Genomic DNA, 16,981 nt, shown 5'->3' on the forward strand with positions numbered 1-16,981 from the left:
TAGGGACAATTCATAGGAATCTTGTCGCTGCAAATGAAAACGGCGAAATACTCCAGTTAAGGCAACATCTGGGCTCTGGGTTTTTCCTGAGGCAAAGCCTCAGCCCCCTCGGAGCAGCCACGGCTGCAGACAACCTCGGCAGCTCCTGGAAGCCATGAGGACAGTATCTACATTTTCTTTTGCTAATGGCCATCCCTCCAGAATAAATATGCCCATAAGACCGGCTCTGTGAACCTGGTCTCCTCCAGCCGGAGCCTGCGCCGACCCACTGCTCTCATCCTCTGCCGCCCACGACTAGCCTCCCTGTGCCCCCCCCAGTGCCCGTGGGCAGAGCCTTCCACGCCTGCCTTTGTGCCACAACACCTGCCTCTGCCTTCACCTGCCAACCCTTTATTAAGGTGTCCTAACAAACACACCTTTCCCCAGGGGGATCCTGCTGGGATAGGAAGAGGGGGCACAAGGGACCCAAGGAGGCCCTCCATGCCTGCTCCTTCCTTCACCCCCACACCTCTGAAAGGGACAGCCAGCATTGTCCCAGTCCCTCGAGCCCCCTGGTGCCTCGGCCTGCTGCTCCATCTCCCTCTAACACGCCCTCCTCTCAGTGCCAGGCTCCCTGCCCCCCTGACACCCCACTTCCGGCTTCTGTGATATGCTCAGGTGGTGACCTTCTTACCTTCCTATCTCAGTCCCCTTCTGGCTCCTCTGTCACCTGTCCCAGCAGTCTCCTTCGGAGTAGGCTTCCAGCAAGAGGAAAAGGGGCCCTCCATATCTTCAAGCACCATGCAGAGCAATATTTCTTGGCCTGCTTTAGACTTATTTAGGGTGCTTTAAAAATGCAGATTCATGAGCCTTGCCCCAGTTCCATTTAATCAAAATCTCTAGGGAAGGTCCTGAGAATATGCTTTTTAAGCAAGCTCTCCCAGGCAATCTTACGTACACTGAAGATTGATAGCCTCTGAGCGCTAGTCTGATATCTCCTGAATCTGTATCTTTAGTTCTCCCTTAAATGCTGAGCTACAAACCACTCTCCCTACCTGCGTATTCCACGGGAATCTCAAACTCATTCGTTTGTCCTAGGAACCTCTCCCCCTCCAGTGCATGCCTTACCTTTCATCTACGCACTCTCACGGGGACCCCTACGGTCATTTGCGACCTCTTGCTCTCCCTCATCCCCTACATCTGTGAGCCAATGAGTCTTAGCAGGTAGACCTTTCCTCTGACTGTGGCGTGCATCTCACCTGCACAGGTAGGGTCTCTCTCCCTTGTCTTTGATAATCCCTCTCCAATCTGTTTGCCACAACAGGGCCAAGTGACATTTCCAAAACTCAGAATAGCCCTTGTCCTTTCAGTTACTGAAGACTTCTGCCTACCAGGACAGCACGGCATTAAGGCTGTTCTCACTGTGAGGTCAGCCTGCCCTTCTAGCTTCCCTGCCTCCAGCAGGCTGTCCCCTGAGTCCCAGATGCCTTTACATATCTAAGTCTTTGATCATGCTGTTTCTACTCCCCACCCACCCACCCATTCATTCATCTAGTCAGCAGATATTTGTTCAGTGCATTCTTGTACACAAGGAATTACACTAAGGACTGCAGGACAAGGAGGAGCAGAGTTTCTGATCTTGCATAAACAAGTAAATAGGCAATTATAAAGAAGCTATCAGCTATTAAGTTTCAGGAACACAAGGCTTTCGACCCCTAAGAATCCTTTGAGATAAATATTGGTATTATTTCCATTTCACAGAAGAAGAGCCTAGAGGTCAGAGAATTTAAATGATGTGACTGAGCCCCACCCCAGAGAGGAGGAATCCCACCATAGACAGAAGTGGCAGTACCAGGTTTTGCACCCAGGTCTGTCTGACTTTGATCCCACATTTCTTTCTAAGCCACGTGTACACCATCTCTTCCAGTGGCTCGAGAGTCACAGATATAGTCTTTTGCCCTCTTCTCTGCCTGATAAAACCGTACTTATCCTTCAAGGCCCTACTCAGTGGCACCCCGTGTGTGGAGCATTTGTGAACCCCACTGAAGAATCAATCCTTCATCTTTGGGGCTGCCGTGCTGGCTTACCCTGAGGCTTTGTGGTTTGTTTGTATTTGTTTCTGCACTTAGAGGACATAACACTGTATCTTGCAATGGTTGTTGCCCAGTAAATGTGTGTGGAATTAATACTCTATCTTCTAGTCAATGGGGGCATCAGTTATAGCCTCTACACAGTTTGAGACCCTTCACTAACCAAATAGAAACCAAATACTCAAAAGGACTTGTAGTCGTCTCCTCTCAGGGAAGTCAAATTGCTATTTCTCTGGCTTTCCCTTTCATTCCGGCCTCTCATATGTCCAACTCTAATTTGAAATTTAGGGCACACCCCATCTTTCTTGAGAGGAAGGCTGTATCAGACATTCCAATTCACTGTTTAGGAAGACGTTCTTCACATGATTTCTTCTTGCCAAGACATCAAAAGCTGCACATAGTCGTCCATTTCCTGCTGATAATGTGTATGATTTTTATTTTTCAAATCCACGATGTAAATCCAGGTGGGAGGGAATGAGTCAGAGAGAAACACCATCGCTTTTGGCTGATGACAGCAGAGTAATCATTTGTATTTTCCCCAACCTGCAAAACGTCAACATATTGGGAAAAAAAAATATGCAGACATTTCCCATTTCATTCCTGATGAGGTTCCTTGTCGTTCACCCGCACCCCACCCTCCTCTCTGAATCATTGACATCTGGCTATTAGCCTGAGCATTTAGAATTTAACGCGGAGCGTTCGGGGTGTGCTGATGTCAGCACAGGCGCGAGATTATGGTTCGGCACAGACCAGAGTCTTGTCTCTTTCAGGTCTGTGATGAGCTGATAGATCTGAATTAACTTCTGATATTAACTTCCTAAGCTTTTGTTTTTGTGGTAAGCACAAAACAGGGAGTGTCAGACAGAACAAAACAAAGATGGTTGCCGTGTTTGTCTCTCCCTCTGCTCTTCCTAGTCGTGCTGGCTGCAAAGCCGGTTAATCTTACTCGTAAAACAACAGCAGTGCCGTGTTTTCCACTGTAATTAAAGACAATGGAGGAAAAGTTCCCTTTGAAGGGAACCGATGTGCTGGCTCTGCTGAAAATAGGTTCATGTTTCACCAACAAGTGTAACACATACATCCTCTAATTAGATTTCCTTGCTCCTCTTTTAATCACCAAGAACATCATTATCCTTTTGGTTCCTCATTAGGAAGGTCACATAGTTCATAATCATACTTAGAAAACCTATCCAAATTTCAGAACAAAACTGTATCTTCTCAGACTTCAGATGTTTCATTGATCTCACTGTGCTATCAACAAGTTCGACTTGCCTGTGGGTTTTTTTTTTTCTTTTCTTTTCTAATGCGATCACCCTACCACCTGCCATTTTTAGTAAAATTAGAGTTATGCAGTCTACTGTTGTTGAAGAACTGTGCCGTATTTTCATCACAATCATAGAGAGAAAAATGAGCAACGCATTCCAATACCTTCATCTCTTGTAATGTACCCCACACTTTTAGGCTTCAAAATCTCTCACAAGGCAGGATCTCATCAGGAAGCTTCTATACTTTCTGGGAGCTTTGTTCTGAGTTTGGATACTGTGATTGTCAACACCTGCCACTCAAGGGGGTGATGAGCCTCCCCCGAACGCAGCAGCGAGCGTTCAGTTGCAGGGTGGCTACGCTTGACGTTTCCAGTTTTTATTTTGTAGGCACGGCTTAATTCTATTTTAAGTCCTCAACCAAATTTGCTTTTTAAAAATCAAATGTTTAGTATATTTAATTTACCAAGCTAGGCAGCCTCTCAAAAATAGACTTTATTTGTTTATTTGTTTGTTTATTATTTGTCTGATCCCTGTGGAGCTTCACTTCTAGCCACAAGGTCTTCCTGTGGGCGACTGTATACTTGGTTCACACACCCACTGACCTCTACGCCATTTGTATAGCTTGTCTCCTGACCATCTCAGTCTCACTCTCTCTCTCTCTCTCTCTCTCCTGTATTCTGAAGGCTAACTTATTTTTGTCTGTATTCTGTCCTCAGAGTGTTTTGTTGTTGTCATTATTGTCATTCAGAGCTTGTTTTGTGGCTTTGCATCCTCATTTCAGCTTTTATTTTCAAAGATGCTCAACGTCAGGCGTGAAGAAAGCCACTCCTTTTGAGCATTTGGAAGGGTGAAGCAGGAGGGCCTGGAGCAAGGAAAAGGGCCATAATTACCTGCTCTCACTTTCAATTTAGCCTGGAAAACTATTTAATTAAGTCTGATATTTGTTTGCAGCAGCCATTCTAGTTGAATTTAGTCATTGTTAATCATAAATAGAGACAGATTCCTTAAGTGTGGCATATGCCCAGAGAAAGAATTGAGCTTCTAAATACACTTCCTCGGCATAACTGGCCTTTCTTAGGAAGCTTTTATCCACGGTTAGCAGCCACCTCAGGTCTTTCCAGAAGGGACCGGATCACTCACCAGCCATGGCCACATGTGCTTTCAGCCGGTGTTTGACAGTGACTCTGAGAACCTGGTATTCCAGAGGGTCTCCCTTCTCACAGTAGGACCCTTACACAAGACACTGTTAATATTTTAGAGATCATCAATTCTTGTCCTAGTTCTAATTTAGCTGATAGTTATTCATCCTTTACACTTGGCTATTTTACGTGCCATCTTAACTAGCCCTCAGCAATACTGAGGTAGATAAAGCTACCCCTTCCCCACTTTATATGTTAAAAAGAGAACTGTTTCAGAGAAGCTGACTGTCTTGTCCGAAGTCTTCTTACTAGTGGGTAGCACAGCCAGAATTCAAATTCAGTTTTGACTCCTAAATTCAATCTTCTTAAGACTATCCAACAGACAGGATGTTCCTGAGATGGAAGGGATTTGGGGTTATTTGTTCCAAATGGCTTTCTTCCCAGAATCTGTGACAGTTTAAAAATATATTTGTCTGTTTGCTTGTTTGTTTATTTATTTGGACTAGGACAGAGGATATGCTAGCTCCTCCTGGAGTATAAGCTGTTTGAAAGTAGAGACTGTGTCTATCTGTCTTTCTGAAAACAGAGCCTGACGCATGGCAGCCTCCCAGGAAATACTGTCGCATGGCTGCGGCTTCTTGGGGCTGGCTTGGGGTCTGCTTCCTTCGCAGGATGGACTCTGCGCCTTTGCACCTTGCCAGGGAGGTTGGCGCTGGCCCCTCTCCCAGTGTGCTTTTCGACGCTCCCCCTCCCCCGAGCTCTGGCCGCCACTGGTCTCTCTCAGCAGCAAACACTCTGACTTGAAACTATCTCCCCTCTTCACTCACTCTCCAGCAAAATCGCACCCCAGGTTCAAGGTATTTAGAAAAGATCTAAATAAGCCACTGTTACTCTTAACTAAGAAATGGAAGGGACGGGCGTGGAACCCCCAGTCCACGCAAGCAGTTACCGTGATCACACAACTGCTTTGTGCCAGGCACTGCACTCATCACATTAATCCTTTAATCCTGTGGACTCAGTGTTATTACCCCTTTTGCAGTGAGAAATCTGAAAGCACCTCATCTAAGATCACAGAGCTGGCAAACCCCAGGTCAAGATTTAAACCCCAATTGGTCGGACTCTGAAGTTGCTAGGACTAGCCGCACTTTTACCAGTGACATTATCCCAAAGGATGATGTCATCCCAGATGGGACAGCACAGCCAAGGAGGTGGCAGAGCACAGAGACCTTTCCTGAGGTCCCTGGTTGATGGTTTCCCACCTGCACATCCAGGAATCCTGCTCCTTGGTCTTTGCTTCAGACCCTTGGCCTTTATCTAGGCGCTTTGCAGGGTCAGTTTTCCGGAGTAGAACACATAATTGAAAAATCTACCTTACATTTCCGAATCTTGGATTCTAGGTTTTAGATGAGAAACTATCTTTATCTCTATTTCCACCGAAATGAAAGTGAAAACACCATTTGAATTCCTGCCCCTATTTATTGAAATTAAAACTGGTATCACCTTGGGTGTCAGTACCTGGAGAAGTCCGCGCTGCAGGAAAATTATATTCAGCCCGACTCTGGAGTGATGTATTTTAGGCCTGGTGCCCTTGCTGCTGAGCTCAGGGAGAAGACCTTCAATACCATGTCCTCCCATGGAACACAGGGGAGCCCTGCAGATTCATTAAACTAACATTTGCAAAGGCCTTGTCACAGCCTAAGGGACCAAACATGAGCCCTGAGAGGTCATAGGACCACACCAAATTAGTCTACAGCAGCCCATCACTTCTACATTAGATCACAGAGAAGCATGTGGCCCAGGCTGGCAGAAGATGCCCAAGCCAGATGCTTCCTTTTACTCATTTCTAGTCACAGAGGGTTATTGTAAAGATGCAATTAGATAATCAGGTCATTGCCGATGATTTTTGTCTCACACTCTTCCAACCTAGAGAGTGGTACATAGATGCGAGCCCCTCTTCCTGCTTCTGACAAAGCCGAGAGCCCTCCGGGGGAGCCGCTCCGGTGCTGGCATTTTGCCCACCTGCCACATCCCCAGTGTGTCCAGGACTTGTCTGATGAAAGCGGTGCTAGCTTTAATCTCTGTCATAGTGGATTAGAAGAATTCTCTGGCCACAATAGCCTGGCCATTTCTCATAGACCAATTGACCAAAGGCACTTTGGCAGTCAATGGCCACATTGTCTGACACTACAAAGCAGGTGCTCATTACACCTGCTAAAGAATAAAATTCCCCAAAGCTGCATAGAAAATGGGGCCCCAACAGGGCAACTCTGGGGTCTAGGAATGTTCTGTGCCCTCTTGAGGAGGTCTCAGGAGGAGGGGGCATGCAGGAGGTCAGGAGCCAGAGTGGTGATGGTTTCCTGTCACCTGGAGAAGGCTGTCTGGCTGCTCACCAGCTGTCCCTTCCAGATGTGGTTTCTCTTCATGTGATGACTCAGAACACCAGCAGGTGAAGAGCCCTAGACTAGGCCACCAAACCTCCTCTTCCAGGAGAACCCAGGTCCAGAGAGGCGATGTCACTCAGCTAGGGAGCCACTGAGCCACAGAGAGAAAAGTGGAGCTCCCAGCCATGCATTCTCCTGCCCCATGACTCTGTGGACACCAGGAAACAGGTACAAATGGCCGTTTTCCTCAGAGAGGAAGTCCAGCTGTAGGAATAAAGAACACAGACTCCAGGGACAGGACTTGGTTCTAACTTAGTTTGGGGCCACAAAGATTGTGTGGCCATAGGCGAGGTGTTTACAGGCTGGGCTCCTACTTTCCCCATTGATACAATGGAGATGACGATAGTACATCACTCGCTGGGTCCATGTGATGGCTCAACAAGTTAACACACGTTTAGCATTTAGAATCCTGCTTGCCACATAACAGCACAATATAAACTGTCACCATCCTCAGCAAGCTGAGCAGCCCGTGTATCTGCTAAGCCCCCCTTATGGCTTCCACTCCCGGGAACACTCAACAAAAACTGAGCGTGGCTGTAAACCCTCTGCCCAGCAAGCACTGGGCATTTTATGGCAACTGCTGCATGACACCTGAAACGTTCATTTCTCGTTATGATTTTGCCTCTTTTTCTCACCAAACCTCACTCTTTCATGCTTTGCTCTCCATATATATGTCTCCTCTCCTCTTGGCTTTAGCTATATCCAACGTTGTGCGCATAGCACAACACCCACAGAAATGCTTAAGTCTACTAGTAGAGCTTGGAATAAAATGATTCCTACACTAGAGACACGTATCTAAATGGAGCACATTGGGGCTTCAGTTGTTTCTTAAGTCAATATCAACATAGTAAATTCAATAAAGACTTATACACACATATACATATGTACATATATAACTAGTCTAATATATATGTCATAATGTCATATATAATGAAAGATACTTTTAAAGAAAAACGTATACATATATAAAATACTTTTAAAGAAACATACATATGGGCCTTAAGTATCTGCATTGCTCATTTCCTTATAAACGTACTTAAAAATCTAAATCATTCATCTTTTGCAGAAGACAATATATAATTACCTTGAGCTTCAACTTGAGCATTTCCAACTCAGTAAATTCTATAGCCTGTATGAGTCCTTAGGATGTGTGTCAGGACTGCTAGAGGCCCCAGAATCAGGCTACTGTCCATAAATATTAATATTTATGGAGCCTTCATGGGGACCATGACACTAAGCTAGAACCCAGATCCTGCCCTTGTTTGTGAATATTATATGATGAAAATGCAGAGTAATATGAGTCAGACTTCAAGCTATCAAGTAAATATGACTTTGTAGTCCATAAAAGCATGCATATTGTAAATTAGGGGAAGAAAAGGCACCCATGTTAAAATACCTGGGGTAGGAGCTGTCCTATGCTCATTGCTGAAGGGAGAGACCTGGACATCCCAAAGCAAAGTGTTCATATCAATCCCTTCCTAGGCAAAGCGTGGATACGTGCTTGTAAGGCTGATAGGCAGAACCAAATGAACTGATTCCATCCAAAGACATTCTGCAGCACCTCAGCCTCTGAAAGGAGTCACGCTTGTGTCCTGTAGGCCAGTTTGCTTCCCAAAGAGGCTGTGAGGTCCTGGCTCGAGACTGTAGAAGGGGCGTACTGTCTTGTCTGCATCCCCTTCCCTTGTCACTGGTCTTACAGAAATGTCTCTCACTGGCTTTTAATCCCATGGCAATACCCAGCTGTGCTCTCTCTGGGACACATTTGCTTGCTAGCTCCAAGTCTTGCTTAACATCCTGGGCATTTGCTAATAAAGGTGATGGTGGGGCACAGAGGCCGAGTTAAACACGCCACCCTGGGCCCTCGCAGTAGGAGGACAATCCCAAATCACATGCTCTGTCTTCCCGAGGCCCAGCAGAGGAGGGGAAAGGAACAGCACCGCCATTCTGTGGGCTGATTTCCCAGTGGGACTTGAATGATTTATAGGGATGTGGGAAAGGGCCAGGGAGAGAGAGAAGCAGCAAGAAAACACCAGGGGAGAGCCCTTCAGGCCGAATCACCGGGTGGCAGTCTGTGCTGGGAATGCCAAGTCTATTCTGCGGCCTTCGCAGGGCACCGCTGACAGCTGGGATAAGCCCAGTCACAGTCCCGAAAACTGGCAAAGGCGATTGTTCGTCCTTCCTGGGCTGGGCAGGAGGAGCCTCCGCAATACCTAAGTCACACATCCTGGGGGTGGACAGGGCCACATCGACACCTGACTTCTGCTGCACACAAAACATCCCCGTCCCTCTCCCCTTCTCCCCTGCACCTGCTTCTCGCCCTCTGGACCCCTCCTCCCCCCAGACCTACCTTCTCCCTGCTCGTCCCACTCATTCCTGTCTGCACCGCACACCCTCCAAGGACAGAGCACAGTTAGACACGCTGCTTACGAAGCAGCCTTCAGGTCCTGCCATCACCCTGAGCCCCGTCTGCTGCCCTAACCTTTGGGCCTCACTAGCTGCCCTCAGCTCCCCCCATTGGTGAAGCCCAGGCTCTCTGAGCAGGCCGCAGCTGTCAAGGCATCCCAATGACTTGTCCTTTGAGTCTCTAAATACTCCCAATGGGCCTTTTCCATTTGTCAAGACAAGGGAGGGTGCGGGAGGGCGGGAGGTGGGCAGTGCTCATGGAGAAGCATGTCTGCGTGTCTGCCTGTCGGGAAAAGTCTGGTGTCCTGGGGGCACGTGCTAATGGCCCTGTCTCTCTCTCCCCCACACAGGGCCTGGAGCAGTCATTGATGGTGTAAACTCGGCCTCTAGAGCGCTGGCTTGTCTCTGGCTGTCAGGGACCCTCTTTGCCCACTTCTTCATCAAGTTTTGATAAGAAATCATAGGTCCTCTGAGCATCGCCTGCTTCTCCATATCACAGACTTTTATCTGCACTGCGGAGGGCAAACCAGTTTGGGCTTCTTTTTATTTGTTTCTGTTATTCTTTTTGATTTTTTTTTCTGTTTTTTTTTTTTTTTTTTTGGTTTTTGTTTTGTTTTGTTTTGTTTATTTGCTTTTTTCCCCGGTTTGAATGAGTGGGGTTGGGGGGAGGGGTGGGCAGGGTTCTACCATGTGTAGGATAATCATTCACTGGTGTGTCCAAAAATGAGATCAGCTCCTGCTACCTTGGCCCTTCTCTTTCCTCTAAGTCTCTCCCTGTCATCATTACCACCAATCTCCCCTACACACACACAAAAAAAAACATACGTTCCATTTGAGCCAAAAATGTGCCTCATGGAAAACACCCTGAAGACACAACCAGACTCATATTGTAGTACCCAGCAAGAGTTACAGCCGAGTGTCCTATTACCTGTGTCTTTCAAGCTTTGGGTCATCTTCCTGATTATAATGTACATATCCCTCCCTGTGTTTATTATTATCTAATTCCATTAGGGTTCACATCTTTTCTTTCTTGGAAGCTATCTCACTATATCCGTATCTAATATAGATATCGATATATGTAGATGATCTTGCCATCTTCTGTAGCCACTCTGCCCTGTTCGTTTCTACTGCCAGATACAGGGATTAGAGGTTTGGGGCTATGCATGCAACCCAAAACTAAAAATTTAGACGTCAAGTGACCAAAAAAGGGGGAGGCATTTTGAGGATAGTACTTCTCTTTTTTAAAAAAATGCTATTCAACTCATAGTGGTGATTGATAGATGGCTGATTATTTGTTTTATCAAGCTATCTGTCAAAGGAATCATATGGTTATCCATCTACTCAATTGTCTGATTTATCCTCCATCCAATGATCTACCCACCTGTCTTCCTCTCTAGCAATCTATTTACTCTGTTTATCAATCTATCAATGTAATTGTCTAACACTTCTTTCTATTTCTCTCCCCGCTACTCACTATCAATTCATCACCATATTAATCTCTAATCATATTGTGTCTATCCCACTGTATTCATTTCTCCTCTACCATCAGCAGGCATTGGCATCTTTATAATTAGCTATTAACTTCTCATATGAAAGCCAATGATCTCACAGGCTAACAACATGGAAAAGCAATACCCTGTGTCACGGACTCTTTAAAATCCAGTATCCTATCCACCCAAGGTAGACGCTAACAGATGGACCAAAGTAGCAATCTAATGATCAGGCACTCGCTATTCCCAGAAGAGACTGTATTTTCTCAAACATCTTCTTGTGAAGCAGATCAGCCCTGGAAAGGTCTTGATTAGCGCTGTGATTCTCCTTTCACGCTTGAAGGACGAAGGTACCAACCTTCATGCTTCTCTCAGCCCTTCAAGAAAGTGCATGTCAGGAACCTATGGGACGTTCTCCGTGGCTGCCTTTCCTTAACAGCAAGAACATAAGAGAAAAAAGCTCCACATCTGTCTCTGCAATGGGAAGTGAATGGTCCACCCGTCTGAGTGTGATGACTTCAGCTAGTGTCTCCTGTCTGCCCCGGTTCTGATTGAATCTGTTTGAAAACTAGCCAGTAAAAAGCTGATGGAGGCCAATTACATGGTGGGTGTATTGACAACTCTGGTATTTGTTTCCGGAAGCTCTTCTGAGCTGAGGGCACTTGAGCAACTGACTTAATTTTCAAGCACTTGATTAACACAACACTGCAAATAGAAGGGGGAAGTGTAAGTGACACAGTCTCCTCTGATGCAGGCTGCTTCTCCAGTGGCTTTGGGGAAGAACTTCCCCAGCTCCCCATGTTCACTGCAGACCCAGCATACGAGGAAGGGCTGACCTGATCTTGCTGCATTGCCCTCTGGGGCAAGAAACACTCACCCTGCAAGGGTGCCTGGGATTCAGAAGAAAGGCATTGAAGACCACACAGCATTTGCTGCAGGGACTGACCTACCGAGAGGTTGAGAAAGCAGCATCAACAATGACTCTCACAGACCTGCCCTGCCTCAGCTGGAAAACCTTTGCAGGTCCTCAGTCTAAAAAACAAAAAATATTAGCACCATGGAGTTCCATTTCTTTATGCTTAATTGATCTTCTATCTCTAATTATCAGTGCCCTCTTTGTTTCTGTCCATTACAGCACATGACCATAACATCTGAAATGGGGAACTGTATTCATAGATATCTATACACACACACACAGACATACAAACATAGGCTGTCTTGGCATACAAAAAGCTGAGCACTGTCTTAAGAGGTAGAGCTGGTGTGAGTGCAATTAATATTACATTTGCCAGCTGTAAACAGACATCTGCATTTCCTAGTGAGCTGCCAGGAGCCAGATTCTGGGAACATAAATGATGTGCCAAAAGCGGTGTATCGATTCCAAGTTCCTGGGACTATCACGAGCAGGCGCAGAATCAGAAATAAAGGTCAGGCATAAACGTTCCAGATCTGTCACCACATTGAGCATCTGGAGTCGGCTGGTATCAGACAGTGTATGAGAATTAACTGTATCATCTGAGTGCGCTACTGACAATAAATTTGTTACTTTGGAATGAAATAAATGTGAAGGCTTAGGGAGTGGATAGTCTTGGAGAACACAGTGCTTGAAATGGACAAGCTATACCTGTTCCTTACTCCAAGACTTATTTCACAGGAAGGAGTTCATCCTCCTTTGGCCAAGATCATCAAAACCTTTCAAACTCAACAAGGCTGGTCTCAGGGTCACTATGGAACTCTTCTCTGCCCCCTTCCACGGGATACTAGGACCCACCTCTGGTGGTTACTTATTCCAGCCATGTTTCAGAGGGAAAAATGCTACAGTCGATCCTCATCTGTCTGGGATAAAGAAAACAAAGTAAATAAAACACAAGCCAGCTGGGGCACTCACTGGGCGTGAAAAAGAATTTTCTTCACAACAGACATATTCCAGCTTCTGTGTTTTTGAGTTACTTTGCTGGGGTTAGCTCTCCGTGACAATAGCTGCTACCCAACATTCTGAAGCATATAGAACAACTAATGCTTATTAAAGACAATATCCACATTTCCATTTACTTTTCCAACTTTGCATGTGGAGGGTACACGAGTAAGGCTTGCTGGCTAGATTTCAGGGTACCGATGGTGGGGCTGAGGTGGGGGTAAGAGAGAGAAAAAGAACCAAGTCTCTGAGTAACCTATAGCTCTTAGCGGGTTTCCCACGTGGAAGGGAAGCCAAAGGGAGCTTGTGGGGACATTTGGTGAGAGGAATTCAATTATGCAGTGACTCTGAAACCTTTCCCCTTCCCAAAACAAAGTTAATATGCACTTTCGCCAAAGTAATGCCAATGCACGTGCTAGTGTGAAGGCCAAGCTTGTTTTTCAGTAGTTCAATGTCAAGTGCCTGATACAGTCATCTGCAAGTCTAAACAAATGTGTTTAGCTTTTTTCATTTTTGTTTTAGTTGGGGGTAGGGGGCAGATATGGAGAAGTGGTTGTCAAAATATGCACATATTTTATGCAGAGAGCACTGTATGCTTGGTCTGCTCCACTGAATGGAAGAAAAGGTAAGGCTTGTGTCAGAAAGAGGTCTGGGCCTCTTTCCTCTGAAATCCGCACCCTTTATTAGAGGATGCATTTCACAAGTTGGGCAATTAGTTCTTAAAACCTGGGTGAGAAGTGCGCTCTGGGACTCTAGAAACTTCACAACTGAGGCTGAGTTTAAGGATCTATTTCTACATCAATTCAGTCAACTTGCTTTCAACAAAGAGGAGTTGGCAAGCTTTACTTATGTTGGAAGAACTAGTACATCAAAGAGGCAGAGGATCTCAAAGTGGGCAGTCGATCCTGACGAGAGCTTATCCCTGTCCGCACAACAGCAGTGGCTGTGAATGGAATATCCCAGTTTTGGTGGGCTGTCACCAGCCCCTTGTAGAAGGAGGGGAGGCTTAAGATGAGCTGAGTTCAGGAGGCAGGGACATCTTTCCCCACTTTGATCCTGAGTTGGATTCTGAGAAAGAAAAACTGGCTTTGCATTACCTGGAACCAGCCCAAAAAACAAAAAACAAAAAACAAAAAAAATTTTTTTAAACCCTTTGGAATTAAGGAAAGCAGCATAAAAGTTTTCTTTTTGACAAAATGCGTTTTTTTTTTTTTTTCTTTTTCACCACCAGAAAGAATCTTTGGTTTTCACTACATAAGCGCTTTTCCTGGAAACTCTCATACCCAGTTGCCTCTTCTCCATTATTCAAAGCTTCCCTGTCTTTTTCTTTTAAGACAAATAAGTTTGAGCAGTTGCAGTAAAACTTCACAGGTGTGTAAGTAGGAAGGCAACGTTTTCACAAAGAGACCATATGATGAGAACTCTTCATGATCGCTAAATGCAAACAAATAAAAATGCCAGTCTCATTTCCCTCATTTCTTACTTAAGAGAAGAGAAGTAAATGAAAGGAGGAAGAAATAGATTTGTAATTAAAAGATGTGGCAAAAAGATATAGCTGAGTCAGTTCAATTTGGCCTTCAGGTGCAGAATACTCAGAATCCAAAGGAATATGGAGTGGACTTAATTAGATGCAATTGTCTTTATCCCGAAAGTAGTCAGCTATGCCTAATTCTAGCATTGTGAAAGAGATTCTTATTGTTTCTTTCAATGGTGCCCTTTTTAAGGCACACAGTTGTTCCACACCACTGGATGGAGAAAGAAAGATTGTGAACCCTCTACCATCCTTTTGGGGTTACATTCTATGTTATTTGGCAGATTTATAAGGATATCAATAATAACAATGATGTGTAATAATAGCTGCCCTTGTGTTAGTTAAAGGGAGCATTTTTAATCATTCAGAAATTTTCGTGACATGTAAAGTGCAGTTGTGAGGAATGTGTGGGTGTACGAAAATGTATCCGTCAAGTTCAGAGTCCTCTAGATTTAAACAAAAATATGACTTATCAATGGTGCCGTTATAGCTGTGTCAGACAATGGGTGTGCCCATTCTCACAATTTTCCTTAAAAAAAAAAATCTATGTTCAAATGCTTTAAAAATTTATCACATGATACAAGAGTATGACTTTGTCAGCCTTCTAGAATTCTTTTTTCTTTTATTTTATTTCTTCTTTTTGCTTCAAAAATCAATGAAGACTTGATTTCTGTCAATAATTGTATTAAGGGTGAATATACTACCTGAATTTTGTGCATGTTACATTGTAGCTGTAACCTTTTCTAATTCAGGATGAATACGAGATGGTTGTGATTGTGCAGTGTATCAATAAAGTTCAAAGAAATTTGTAACTTTCAGGGGGGTGTTTATTAGGACATCTCATTGCTAACCAAGAGTGGAAAAAAAATGAAGCAGGCTATGCTTCTCCCATATATATATGTTTTAGGCTTTGGGGAATAGATGCAATCAGAAAATCTAGAGTCTCCCTCTTTCTCTCTCTTTTTCTCTCTCTCTCACACACACACACTATAGAAGGCAGTCTAAGCACTTTCCATGTTACATCTGTATATCAAATATCTATGCTATTTACAAATAATATGAAATGCAACTGCCACCTCAAAGTCTAAATTATTTATTGGCCTAGGCTGAAATAAAATCAGAGGAAACATTTCAGAAAAATAATGGCCAGATACTGCCCAGTTTGGGCATTTTGCTCCTTAGCAGTTCCTGCTGCTCAAGTCCACTGCAGTCTGCACCACTGTGGCGAGGGTAAGTATAAGAAGACATGGTGGTGAGGATGCACATTCATTCTTAAAAGTATGTGCCATTAGATTCGTTTTTATTCATCTTAGGTTTTACTTGGGTTAGGTTTCACTCATCTTAGGTTTCTCATGGAATAGAAGCTCCATGCCTCTGGTTGCCATTTCTAAAATATTTTTCTCTTCCAATAGAACCCCAACTCTGGCCAGGTGTGTTGGCTCACGCCTTTAATCCTAGCACTCTGGGAGGTCAAGGCGGGGGGATTGCTTGAGGTCAGGAGTTCAAGACCAGCCTGAGCAACAGCAAGACCCTATCTCTACTAAAGATAAAAAAAAAAAAAAATTGGCCAGGCATGGTGGCACATGCCTGTAGTCCCAGCTACTTGGGAGGCCGAGGCTGGAGGATTGCTTGAGCCCAGGAGTTTGAAGTTACTGTGAGCTAGGCTGATGCCACAGCACGCGCTAGCCCAGGCAACAGAATGAGACTCTGAAAAACAAACAAACAAACAAACAACAAAAAAACCAACCAACTCCTCTCTCTTCATCACACATTCATCTGCTTTTCTGGAGAAATGGATATTAATTTCATTCTTACAACTCAGTTTCCCAGCAGTCAAGTGGTAGGAAATAAGCCTTCCTAGTTCTGCCTTCCATAATGGGATTTTAGATGCCACTTGACCTTCTTAGCTTTTGTTTCCTCACCTTGTCATTTGTGAATTTAATTATACCACTCAATGTGTACTAATTCAAAATCCTCTGGCCAATTTTTGTTTATTTTCAACCACTGGATTTCTCAAGACTGTCACATAAAGCTTAGGGACAGTAAATGATTATGGTTTGGGAATTCAGTAGAAAGTGGGTTAAGAATCTCTAGCAAAGCCCCTGAGCTAAAGTTATGAAGCTTATATTCTTGTTGGCTTCCTATGTAGTCAAGGGATAATCCCCCAATACCGACGTTGCATGACTCAGTCTCCCTCACAGAGAATGGAACACAGATAACTTGATAGACCAGATGCATGTTCTTTGTATATTGAAATGGCAAGTAAATGCTAGGCACCAATGATTGAGAGTTTCCAATTTCCTGAGGCTCATTGTAAAATCATGACTTGTCAGGGAAACAAATTTCCAGTTCCCTTAACCATCTCAATACATTCAGTATTCCTTTTTTTTTTTTTTTTTTTTTTGGTCCCCTTGTTTTCCTTCCTTTTCATCATCCTCTTCCCATCTACACCTGACCCTTTTCTGCTCCTGTTCATACCACAACATTTGCCAATCCATCTGCTATCAGTTTCTTACTCCACCTGGCCACTCAGCTCCATCCATCACTGATGTACCAATTTATTCTTCTATCAGCTAACTACTCACCTATCCATTCACATATCATTTCCCCATTTATCTAACCCTATTTCATCTAGATACTCATGCACTTCCTTAATGTGACTGACTGCTCCTCATCTATTTATTTAAACTATATATGCTTTCCCCGGCTGTCAATCCATCCACCACGC

General features: G+C 44.5%; 1 protein-coding gene across 5 annotated transcripts in view; it reads left to right on the forward strand.

The window, feature by feature from the left end:
- Positions 1-15,065, forward strand: part of LOC138383672 (opioid-binding protein/cell adhesion molecule) — a 1,040,866-nt gene extending 1,025,801 nt beyond the window's left edge. For 4 of the 5 annotated variants that reach the window (XM_069468678.1, XM_069468674.1, XM_069468676.1 and 1 more), the window contains one exon: positions 9,668-15,065. In XM_069468678.1, coding sequence (XP_069324779.1) covers positions 9,668-9,768 — 101 coding nt within the window. In that variant the 3' untranslated portion in view covers positions 9,769-15,065. The remainder of the gene's footprint in view (positions 1-9,667) is intronic. The other variant, XM_069468675.1, reaches the window with a different exon arrangement.
- The last annotated feature ends 1,916 nt before the right edge of the window (positions 15,066-16,981 follow it).

Source organism: Eulemur rufifrons, chromosome 6, assembly GCF_041146395.1.
Source record: "Eulemur rufifrons isolate Redbay chromosome 6, OSU_ERuf_1, whole genome shotgun sequence".
Classification (NCBI taxonomy): Eukaryota; Metazoa; Chordata; class Mammalia; order Primates; family Lemuridae; genus Eulemur; species Eulemur rufifrons.